The sequence below is a fragment of the Papaver somniferum genome, chromosome 5 (assembly GCF_003573695.1).
Source record: "Papaver somniferum cultivar HN1 chromosome 5, ASM357369v1, whole genome shotgun sequence".
NCBI lineage: Eukaryota > Viridiplantae > Streptophyta > Magnoliopsida > Ranunculales > Papaveraceae > Papaver > Papaver somniferum.
In genome coordinates, this window is record NC_039362.1 from 155,465,400 (window position 1) to 155,477,945 (window position 12,546).

General features: G+C 35.2%; 1 protein-coding gene across 1 annotated transcript; it reads right to left on the reverse strand.

The window, feature by feature from the left end:
• Positions 1 to 9,824: 9,824 nt before the first annotated feature.
• LOC113279910 lies at positions 9,825 to 11,298 on the reverse strand. The gene is made up of 2 exons (XM_026528553.1): positions 10,344 to 11,298; positions 9,825 to 9,967 (listed from the first exon to the last, which is right to left on the reverse strand). The coding sequence occupies exons 1-2, from the start codon at positions 11,296 to 11,298 to the stop codon at positions 9,825 to 9,827; spliced, it is 1,098 nt and encodes a 365-aa protein (XP_026384338.1).
• Positions 11,299 to 12,546: the final 1,248 nt, after the last annotated feature.

The following is a 12,546-nucleotide window of genomic DNA, read 5'->3' on the forward strand; positions in this document are numbered from 1 at the left end:
AAGATTATTATGAGGTGATTGATAATACTAGGTTGTTCTTGGGAATATAAATATGGTTTATCAATTGGTTCCTGTTCACCTTGATTTATCAAAATACGAAACAAAAACTCTGGGGTATTTCTGTGGGAGACAGATTTATTCAATCTTATGGACTTTTCTGTGTGAGACAGATTTGTCTATCAGGTCTTCGACTTCGGGTCGTAGTAACTCTTAGTTGTGGGTGAGATCATCTAAGGAAATCAAGTGCGTAGTATCCAGCTAGGATCAGAGACGTATGGAGCGCAGCTGTACCTTGAATCAGTATGAGATTTATTAAGATTCAACTACAGTCTATTCCGAAGTTAATTGGTAGTAAGATAGAGTCTGTAGCGGCTTAATACAGTGTGGTGTTCAAACTGGACTAGGTCCCGAGGTTTTTTCTGCATTTGCGGTTTCCTCGTTAACAAAATTCCGGTGTCTGTGTTATTTCTTTTCCGCATTATATTTTGTTATATTATTGAAATATCACAGGTCGTGCGTTAAGATCAATCAATTAGAATATACAACCTTGGGTTGTTGATTTACATTGATTGACACTTGAACATTGGTCTTTGGTACTGTTCAAGTTACTCCTATTATATTCAATCTGGCTCGCAGATTTCTATTTGCTGATTGCGGATTGAATTAAGAGTTAGTGATATTTATACTCTTTGATATACTCTATTCTAGATTGAGTCTGGCTGTCTAGTTGATTCTCTAGAAAGTGTATTGGAGTAAGTCCTCTCAGATTTTCAAATGAATTGTTGGGTGTGGTTGTTAGACCCCCGCATTTTCAATTGGTATCAGAGCAGGCAAACACATTTAAGACCTCATAAGTCTGTGTTTATAGCAATCTGATGATGGACAATATTGTCTCTGATAAACGCATCGCCAGAAATAAAAGTTATGTTTTATGAAGTCTTTTAAAGAGAAAGATTTGTCAATCTCGAATATAGATGAACCTAATGTTCCAATGAAACAGATGTACGTTGACAAGTGTTTCCATGTCTACCTTACTGACGAGTCTGACTCAGAAGTTGAAAAGAATGCAGCCAAAGAGAGTTCAACGATTCTAAAACTTTTTAGGATCCAGGCTGATAATGTCAATCAATTGAAACATAAAGTCAATGTCCTTGTTGGTATGGCTAATAAGCACGACTCTCTTCTAAAGGCCCTTCGAGAGGAAAACACCTCATTCATTGAGATAAACCTCAAAAAGGATGCTTTGGAAATTAAACATATTTTAAGTAAACTCTTTGTTCAAGAATGTTCCAAAGAGTCCACAATACCAACTGCTTCTGATGAAACTGTAAAAGTTTCTATCTCAGAAGCAAAACAGAAATCCCTTCCTGTTGGAAATAATGTGGTTGTATCTTCCACTAATCAAGGAATATCCACATCACTTGGAAGGAAGAAGTCTCCCGAAAATAGTGTTGAGTATGTTCCTTCTAATCACTCAGGTGGTCAGAAAGTATGTCTCTTTTGTGATTCAAAAGGTCATGGTGAACAAAATAAGAAATCTAGGTTGAATGAAAATTCTTTCAGGCGTCTTCAACACACCTTATATTTAATTCTCAAAGGTGTAACTGACATTTGTATGTCTAAACCAATTGGTTTTAGTACTTACCCTGTATATTCTACCATAAAAGTCAGTTCGAGGTGTTCTTCAAATGTTCAAGAATTTAACAGACTCCCCAATGTTGTTCGATCAAGAAGAACTCATGGTTTTTCTTCTTGCAAAAGGGAGATAATATTGTACATGATATGAAAAAGTTACCAGAAGAAGGAAGCAAAAATGGAGGTATCGAAGACAACTTAAAAAGGATAATTGAAGGATATAAAGAAATTATCAACAGGTTGTCTATTCCCCCTGGGAAAAATTCTTCAGGTAAGAATCAGCACTATGCATCATATTTTGATGATAGAAAATTTTATGATAACTTTTCACATCATAATGGTTTTCCTCCAAAGATCAGGAAGAAGAGGTTTAACCGGAAACGACGTTTATTTAATTAGCTCAAGGCTCATACTTGTGCTAATTAACCACAAGGTTGAAACCTCACTCTCTTTAAAAATCCTGACAGAGTGAGATGTATTCAGGTATACTGATGGCAAAAATGTTTCTCTGATTTTCTATGTTATTCTCTTATCGTTCTTAGATGGATGATCATTGTCAAACACTTCTGCTTAAGTATTTTTATGTTGTTGTAGCGATAATCTTAAATATTTTTGTTATGACAAAGTTGCTACTCTTACTCTAAAATTGTCCTGTATAAATACAATTTTTTGAACTAAGATCTGTGAGTTTTCTCACATAGGCAGACACTATCTGTGTATAGTTGCATCTATTGAGTACCTCTCTTTTTGAGTTGTTTATGAATAATGGGCCAAGTTCGGGTTCGTACGGGTATCCTTGTTGATGTCACGAACCGACTTTGGAGACCCTAAACTCATGGTTTATGTTAAACCATTTAAATACCAAACCCACATGTTGAAAAGAACGCATACTTCAGGCTACTTTTTGTCAAGAATGGGATCATCTTCAGGAACTTGTTATTTTCCAAGAGGTTTTCTCAATAAGGGTTTTGGTCTCACACTCGAGGAGAAGGAAAAAAGGACTCTTGTGGAAATTGATGATACGTCTTCTCAATCTCCTAATAACTTGTATGATATTGAGGATGATGAAGAGATTTCTAATGAAGTTTTCCAAAACTTTATCGAAAAGTTTAACGATGCAAAGCTGTCACTTGTTAACACTCTAAAAGAGCTAGATGGGTTAAGAACCGTATTGATAAAGGTCAACACCGAACTTTCTCTAATGAAGACACGACTTAAGGATCATCTCAATGCCGTGTCTGAAGATGTTGACAATTCTCTCTGTCACAAGCTTGAAGGTCTTGGAACCAGTGAAGCTTCCGTACCGGAACTCTAATTGTCGCTTGTGACTGATCTTTTTTCTTAGAGTTGTTTTTGATTATGTCTAGAATCTTCTTTTAGAGAATTTATTTCTTGTGTTTTTAGAAGAATGACTAGGATTTGGAATAACCATTATTGTGAGTACGTATAGCTATGTCCAACAATTTTCATCTTCAATGTTTTTAGATTTATTTATTTAAATTCTAAGTTATTTGGAAGATGATTTTTAAAATTCTAATCTTTATGATTTTGTATATTGCAAATTGTTATGGGATATGTTGTTTACGTCCATGAACCCGTGACTATCCCATACTTGTTCAAAAGTTATCTCTATTATGTCGGTATGAAAGTATTGATAGAAGATAGAATAAACTTTTGACAATACAAAAGTTAAAAACTTTTATGTCATTGTTTGATGGAAGAAAGGATAAAACTTTTGTTTTACAAGGATTAAGTCTATTATATTTCATTGTGCAAATATTGATGGAAAACAGAATGAATCCTTGTTTATTTCGCAGTATTGGTCTTCTCCGATCCACATTTTTGTGCATATACTGTGTTGATCCATAAAGTTTCTTATGTTTGAGCATAACCGATTGAGTTGATCATTTTCTTATGATTAATTCAGTTGTAGCTCCGTAAGTTCTCATATGACGAGCATGACCAATTGAATTGATCACGCTCTTGTGGTTAATTTAGTTGTGTATTTCGATTGAATTAATCATGGGTTCTCTTATAGTAAATTCAATTGAATATTTTGGATACAAATTCATGTTTTCATGTGATTTGGTTTTATCCAAAAGAAATCCTTATTTTCTTGTAAAAGCAAGGTCGCCTTTTTGTTGTTCTTTAGGGAATGACATTTAATGGGGGAGAGTTCTTTTTGAACTTGTGCTTAATTACCAAATTTTTGTGGGGAGTGCGGTTGTGGAATATTATAGGGGTTATCTTGTATCTTTATAAACTCCTTGATGAATGCATTTAGCTTCAGCTTTATGATGGCATCTAAATAAGTTGGTATGGTATTCTATTTTGGTCATGAAGTATCTCTGTAAAAATTTCATGAGGATCCCACTAGTTTCGTACCTTTGCCAATTTATATTGACAAAAAGGGGGAAAATTAATGTGTCGTGTGATACTACAAATACATGTGGTTTACGGATCATTATGTAGGAGTGGTTTTCATGTTGAGATGAAGTATTGACTAAGGGGGAGTGATACATATCACCATAGTATTGTTGTCAAGGTTGTGATACAATTGAACTTTGATGCTGTGTAATGATACTATGACACTGTATAACAATGATTGAGAGCATTTTGTTTTCTCATTGTTATCGCTACGGATCTTCAACAACTATGGTGCTGAAGTTACAACCTTTAGTATCATGGAGCACTTGGAAATGACGAAGATTTCGAGTCGTGTTGAAGATGCCCAGGAGATCAAACATTTGGATGAGAGGCTACAATTTTTATTTATTTTGTAATCCATGTGTATTGATAGTTTTGTCAGTAAAATTGACAAAGGGGGAGATTGTTAGAGCAGTGCTCGGTCGAACTCGCATGCGTTACTATCTCAAGCATGTTTGTCAATGTTAGTGATCAAAACTATAAGTCTTGATTTCTGGCCTATTTATAGATGTCTCAGACTAGGACGTAGATTGTGTAGTTGAGCTTAGTTTTCACGGCGTTTATCATTTGAAGATGAAGAACTACCAAGGGGAGCTTGTGGAACTTCATCGACAAAAGGTATGTGGAGACTTGAACTCATCTATCACTTTGAAAGTCTATTTCTACTATCTCCTATATTGATACGTAAGTCGTATTACGATATAGTTTTCTCTATACACATTTGAGATTTCGAGCTAAGTATATCTCGCTTACATATTTCTCGAAATATGTGATGGTAAGATTTCGCTTCGACCAAGTTCATCTTATATCATGATAAAATTGCCGAGTAACATCTTACATGGTTTGTGTTATACAATCATTTGATGTAGGCTTGGAATGTTTCGATAATGATCATTGCTTTGATCCTAATAGTGTGTGAAAACGAATATTGTCATCCTCTAAGAATGTTTCAATGATTGAAATAAAGAGTTTAGAATCTTGTAACCATCTTTGGATATAAGCACAGTGTGTTCGCACATTAGTGTATAAGTACAAAACCAGGAACCTAAAGTATGCATACTTGTGTGTATACAAAAAGGTTGTAGGAGACTAGGTAAATATGCGTATCCGTACGCATACTGGCGGAATTTAACGTCTGTGAATTTCTCATGAGTTTGAAAACCAAGCCAAACTCATCCGGTTACCTAAAGTACGCGTACCCGTACGCATACTGGTGGAAAGTTCACGTCCGTGAATTTCTGCTGAGTTTGAAAACTAAAACAAACTCAAATCAGGTTACTTAAGTACGCATACCCGTATGCATACTTAAGTGGTTACTTTCTAAAATCGGTTGTAGATGAACCTAAACATTTATTAATAAGGAATGCAATCTTTGTAAACCGTGGTTGTTCATGTATTGATTCGAGTGAATCAAACCGATTTTACTTCAATTGTGTTCTTGTATAATTCTATGAGAATATAGCAGTTGAACAACTCTTTAACTAGTTTCATTTGAGTCATTTGAACTAGTTATGGTTAAGATGAATAAGGTTGATATGAGAGTAATCATATGTCTAACCTCGATTAACTATTTGTGAACCAACATGGTGTACACGTTTAGGTATGTCTACATAAACCTAAATGAGGGTACATTTCATTTGTGTGTAACAAGCTAAGTTCGATATAATGTTTGAAATATATTAGCTTGGTTGAATCAGGTTTTTCATCTAACGGTGAATATTGAATGCTTTGTTACCAAGGTAACTTGGATTGCAACCCGGATTTGAAAACTGTGTAAAGGAGAACTCTAGCAACTGGGAAACCTAATCCCCACACCTCCTATGTGTTACTAGTTGCATAACTAGAGTCGATTATCCTTTAACCTTAGGTTTCTTCTCGAGACCTTGTAGGTTAACGACTTGAAGACTTCATTGGGATTGTGAAGCCAAACCCAACTATTATCTTTGTAGTTGTGTGATATGATCTTGTTGTTTGTATCGTGATTGAGTGAAATCGTAAGATTGGCTTAAGATTTACATCTCCCATTGACCGTTAGGGACTGTTTGTTGACCCAGATGGACCGGGCCTTAAGTTAATGGGCTTGTTTAGTGGACTTGGGATTAGGCATAGTTTTCCTATTTTCATAGATTGGACCCCTTTATGGTCTGAATTTACATTTGGTTCCTTGTACAAAGTTGTAGAACCATAATTGGGTTTACAAACAATATATAGCTCACTAACCTATAACTAGAGAATTGTAAGAGATTACGTTATGAGTCTTGTGTGAGCCTTTTGGCTAACTCTTAGAGTGTTTGTGTGATTAACAATTAGTTTATATTAACAACGACCGATTCAAAGGATGAACCAGTGGATTCTGGATTTCAAGGTAGGAGTGGTTTGCCTTCAAAACAGGTGGGAACTCTGTAACCTTCTTGCAATCATTAAGCTTTCTTCTATCTGCGAGCATGATGAGTCTTTACTATTTGAGTGCATGATAGCGTATGCTATGATGTTATATTTCCTGTATCTTGAGTATGATGTATATGATGCATCTGTATGTACGATATTTCCATGATGTGATGTGTTTGATATGCATTGTGAGATTTCCCTGCGAGGAGTGTCTGTGTTTCCCACGGCTCTTAGCTAAGTTAAGTAAGGCGGTAATTCATCCGTCGACAATATTATTTAGTAGGGCGGTAATTCCGTTTAAATATTATTATAACTATTTCATTAGTAGAGCGGTAATTCATCTGTTATAGTATTATTGCTTATTAATATAGTAGGGCGGTAACTCATCCGTTTGAATATTACCTAGTAGGGCGGTAATTCATCCGTTATGATATTATATATACTATTTTATTTGAGGAAATTATTCGTGTGCATATCATACTTGTTTGACTAACTTTATGATCTTGATGGTAATATTCCGAATCATAGTTTGTATGGGCACTCTGTGTGGATGATGTTATTATTATTGGTTAGGGTTGTTCTCACGTCACCTTCTTCAATGAGTTTGGCGAGGTTAGGATAACACTTGCTTCTTGTTGCATGAATTGCTGAATGCTTAGATACATTACTCTTCTTTCCAATTTCTGTTCTTTGAACTGCGAATCATGTTAGTGATTACTTGGAAGTTATATGTTTCTTTGGGCACCCTCTGGGACGATGTGCTCACTTGTACCCACTTCAGTTTCAGTAAACAGAAGGAATGAAGCGCGCGAAGATATACGTTTTCGTAGCTTAGTGCTCTACCGAATATAGTGTTGGCGTGTATCTGTATTATATGTATTCTTTCCTTATCCTGTAAAACAACACATTTATATATTTATATAACATGAGAGACTTTCAAACATAATGTATCAGAGAGTTTGGGTTTGTTTGTTATCACCTTATGTGAAGATGGTTCTTAAGATTGATAATATGGATTTGATGCTTCAATTAGGGGGTAATCCTATAGCTAAGCAGGTTTAGGAGTTGGGGCGTCACAAATAGGGCTTGCAGATTTCTATTTGTTGATTGCGGATTTAATTAAGAGTTAGAGATATTTATACTCTTTGATATACTTTATTCTAGATGGTGTCTGACTGTCTAGTTGATTCTCTAGAAAGTGTTTGGAATATTCCTCTCAGGTTTCCAAACGAATTGTTGGGTGGTTGTTTGACCCCCCCCCCCCCCCCCCCCCCCCCCCCATTTTCAACAATGTCATAGTATTATTACACATCATCAAAGTTCAATTGTATCACAACTTTGACAATAATACTAGGTGATATGTATCACTCCCCCTAGTCAATACTTCATCTCACAATGAAAACCAACTCCCCCTTATATAATGATCCTTAAACCATATTTATGTAGTGTGAACTACAAAATAATTCTCCCCCTTTTTGTCAATATAAATTGGTAAAGGTATGAAAACTATCGGGATCATAATGAGATTCTCAAAGAGATTATTCATGATTAAAAGAGAACATATCAAATTTGTTTCGATGATTTCACATAGTCTAAATTTAGTGTATTCATCAAGGAGTTTATAAGGATATAAGATAACTCCTACAATATTCCACAGCCGCACTCCCCACAAAGATTTGGAAATTAAGCACAAGTTCAATTAAGAACTCTTCCCCATAAAATGTCATTCCCAAAAGAACAACAAGAGTGACCTTACTTTTACAAGAAAAGAAGGATTTCTTTGGACATTAACAAATCACATGAAACATGAATTTGTATCCAGTAAACTCGAATAAATTAACCATAAAAGAACCTTAATGATTAATTTAATCGGAAATGCTCAACATAAGAAAACTTTCGGAGCCATACAATACTTTCACATAGAAGTGGATCAGGGAAAGATCAATACTGCGGAATATACAAAAGTTCGTTCTATCTTTTATCAATATTTGCATAAAGAGATAATAGGCTTAACTTTTGTCATATGAGATAATCATAGTTCATGGACGTAAACACACATATCTCATAATATTTCTGCAATATAAAAAACCATAAAGATTAATACTGCAAAATCGTCTTCCAAATAACTTAGAGTTTAAATAAATAAATCTAAAACATTGCAAGATGAAAATCGTTGGCAATAGCTATGTGTAATCACAATATTTGCTATTCCAAACCCTAGTTATCCTTCTCAAACACAAGAATAAATTCTCATAAAAAGTTTCCTAGACATTGTAGAGCTTGCTCAGAGCATCTATTGAGAATTCCTTCTCATTATTGAAGAACCCATTGATTACAGGATCATTTAATTCCTTCAGATCTTCAGAAATATCAGTTAACTCACTAAGTTCTCTTTTCAGTTCACACGGAGTGTTCTTTGTCAGATAATATTTGTTAATAGTGAGATATCTTTTCCAAAGAGAACATGATTTGAGATTTTAAATCATTTCTTTTGCCGATGAAATCCTTCACAATAGCCCTAAAGTTATTATAATTTTGACAAATAGACAAAAAACAGTTAGAGGAAGAACATTTTTCATCATTTGTAGACTTTTCTTTTTCTTCCTTGAGGATTGGATTCCTTCACAAAGATACACATTAACTGCTTCTACTGCATCCTTTTTTGTGATACCTCTAGTTACAGGAGCCATGATACTGTATCTTTCAAAGAAAAAAAGAGTGAAAGGTATTTTGATCACAAAAGAATATAAATAGAACACCAGAAAAGTAAACCCTAAAAAAAACTTTTGAAAAAGTCTTTACGGTTCACGATCCATTATTTACTTTTGATAAGAAAATATTCAATTGCAAATCTTAACTTATATAAACTCAATTAAAAATTAAGGATAATAAATTAACAATTGTACAAGACTTGAGAAACCTTGATGCAACCCTCGTAACGATTTGCTCTTGGAAAAAATTTCAGCCATAATATCCGTATCAAAAGCATAATTGCCAGAGAAATCTTCATCTTCATCCACATAGGAAACTTCATCTTCATCCTCATAAGCAAAGTTACCAGGAACAAGCTTAATAGGAGAAAACTTATTAGGAGATTTAGTTTTTTTCTTAGTTGACATTCGATCCGCTAGCTCTTTTTTCTCCTTGAAATAGTCTTGTCTAAAGGCTGGATTTCTAATGAAGTTATCACGCACTTCATCATTCTGAATTTCACTTGCCTCCTCTAGTTCTTCCTTAGACAAAATATTATTCTTATCAAAAACAATATCCTCCAGCCCTAGATCTATGTCCTTGTTATGAACAACGTCACGGCTTGGACTTTCCTCATTGAATTGCAAGGAATTTGTAACCATGATTTTTGCAGCTTGCTTGGCCTATTTTCTAGCGTTTTTCCTTCCTAGAATATATGCATCAACTTCACCCCATTCTTTCGAACCAATACTACCTTCAGAATCACTTGAATTCTCTAAAAATTGTTCCTCCTCCTTCTCCATAACCTCACAAATATAAGCATGGCCTAATTCAGCAGAAAGAACGTCATACTTGTTATTAACCACTACTTATGTTCTGAATAGATCATCCACAAAAGGAGTTTCAAAAGAAGTAAATTTAAACGAATTATCTTTATTAAGGGAGTTCTTACCCTATACTGGTGTCCATTCATCATTAGAAGTGCCAACATCTGTTTCCAAACCATTAACGACCTTGCCAGCCAAAGTAGCGTTAGGTTTTATCACGGACATTGGCCCAGCCTTGTTGGATACATACTGAATATTAGTAACCTTCCCGGACCCTGACTGAATATTAGTATCCAGCTTGGACACGCACTTAGTCACTTCCGTATTTTGCTTGGACACATAATTTTGTTTGGTCACGACTTCCAAAATCTGTACAGGCTGATTCTGCACGGACTTTTGTTTGATCACAGCTTCTTCCGTGTTTTTTTTTTTGCTTTGCGCCAGAAGTTTCTATATTCTGTTTTGATTGTGCATTCCTTTCCGTAACTTCAGAGTTTGAGTTGTTCACGGATTTATCAACTTGACGTGCAGCAATAGCTGCTTTAGCAGCAATAACATTCTTGCACCTAATCAGCTTGATATGTGCTTCACGATACTCAATAAAAGAGTTATTAAGATCCTCCTCTAACTGTTTATCATCAGGGAAAAGAACTGGAGCAACAAATTTTTTAACATTCCTATTATCAACTTTTTGTGCCTCATCAACCTTAGAGTTGGATGCACCACCGATTTCATCATCTTTCTTTTCTTTTACCTGCCATTGTTGGTTATTACCTTTCCTCTTGTTAGCCAATGGAACATTTTCAACCTTTTTAGCTATAACTTTGCTCGAAGATGTATTACTATTCTTCTTTTTACACTCATCGTCACAGTGCCCTATAATGTTACAAGCAAAACAGAACTTAGGATCATTAGGAATATCTTGATATTGCCAAAATTTTCTACCACCTGCAGTTAAAGCAATACATTTAGGGATATGTTTTGCAAAATCAATATCCACCAAAACAGAAGCAAAGTGGCCATATTCTAGACTTAGGGTTCTTTGATCCACCACAATTCGTGTTCCAAGAATTTTTCCCATGGAAAGAATTGATTTTTCTGTCCATAACTTCATCGGAAGCCCTGGAAAACGTACCCAAACAGCTGCGTGGGAAGTCTTTTGTTTCTCCGAATTGAACCCTGGGTACCAATCAATTAACTTCAGCGCACGATGATTGATAAACCAGTTTGAAGCAGAAATCTTCTCATTATCATCTGAGTTTGATAACATAATAACGAAAAACCTTTGCTCATAGGTACAAACTTGCACTTCTTCACGCCAAGCTTCCATTGATCTTCTAGGTTTTGCTCAACATCATTGAACTTTAAACCCGTAGCATTTAACCTAGCAATAAAACTATTATGAAAAGGTTTACAACCCCCTTGGAAGAAATCATTAAGAATCTCAAGAGCAGGCTCGCCTTCAACCAAAGTAGGGTTAGGTAACGTTGAAATATTAATAGATGTTAGATTTAGGGTTACCCTTTTCTTAACAGTATCAGCAAAAGAAAATTTCCTAGCATGACTCTGATTATAGGTGTTAGGATTATGAAAAAGGTTTTCAATCATCATGATGCATCCTAAGATGTTCAAGATAATCAAACCTACGTTTTTGTGATTTTTGTGATTTTCATGACGTGCGAATTTTTCTCTCAATTTTTCTCTACCCGCAATTTTTTCCAAAATTCAAGGTGTGTTAAATCTGCGGGTTAGAGCCGAAATTGTGAGATATTATGAGAATAACCATTTCGCTGAACTGTGCCATATGTTAATTCCGGACTACTATATTCAATCACTGCAGCCGACTCTAAGCAGTGACTCAGTTCCATAAATATCCAATGCATAAGATTAATTCTAAGAAATTGAACAAAAAAAACAACAACACAAACACACCTTTTGACAAAAATTATACATATTACAACAAATGTGATTTACAGCTTTCCCACCATTGTACTTTTAAACAATTTTACCCCTGGTCGACTTCTACTAAACTGCTCAAGTCCTGAGAAAAATGAGAGTTCGCCAAATACTCTTCTTCACACAGGACTAGGATTAACATCAACTACTCACTTCCTTCTCTATATTAAACTTTCCTTCTGTTCCTGACAGTTCTTATTTGATAAATTCCACACAGTACTAAACTGCTCAAGTCCTATGAAAAATGAGAATTCGGCAAAGAATCTTCTTTTCACTCAAGTAGCATTTCTTCTATTTTCTGATGTCTGTGCTCGGAGACTTGTAGATCCTTCGAGCGGACACGATCCTGGTATTCCAAATGGTGGTGGTGGATCATCAAATTCCAAGACCAAGAAAGAAGTCGGCATAGCAGTACCAGCAAGTACAGTCAGCGTCATTGGATCCTACATAGTATATCTAAAGGGATAGTTGGTGAATCTTTGGAGGTGGTGTAAGAGGGAAAACCAAAAGCAATATGTTAAGGTAAGCATTTGGGTTTGTTAATGTTTATGTAATTCTTTGCTACCTCTGGTACATTCTTCTAATCATTATGAGCTTCAGTTCAAATCCAGACCACTTCCAC

Bases quoted from the DNA above. Each gene is read 5' to 3' on its own strand.
- LOC113279910 (XM_026528553.1), bottom strand. From the start codon at position 11,298: ATGGAAGCTTGGCGTGAAGAAGTGCAAGTTTGTACCTATGAGCAAAGG. The intron at 9,968-10,343 runs GTACAGATTTTG...CTGCTGAATTAG, and splicing joins AGTCCGTGCAGAATCAGCCT to GCCATGCTTATATTTGTGAG.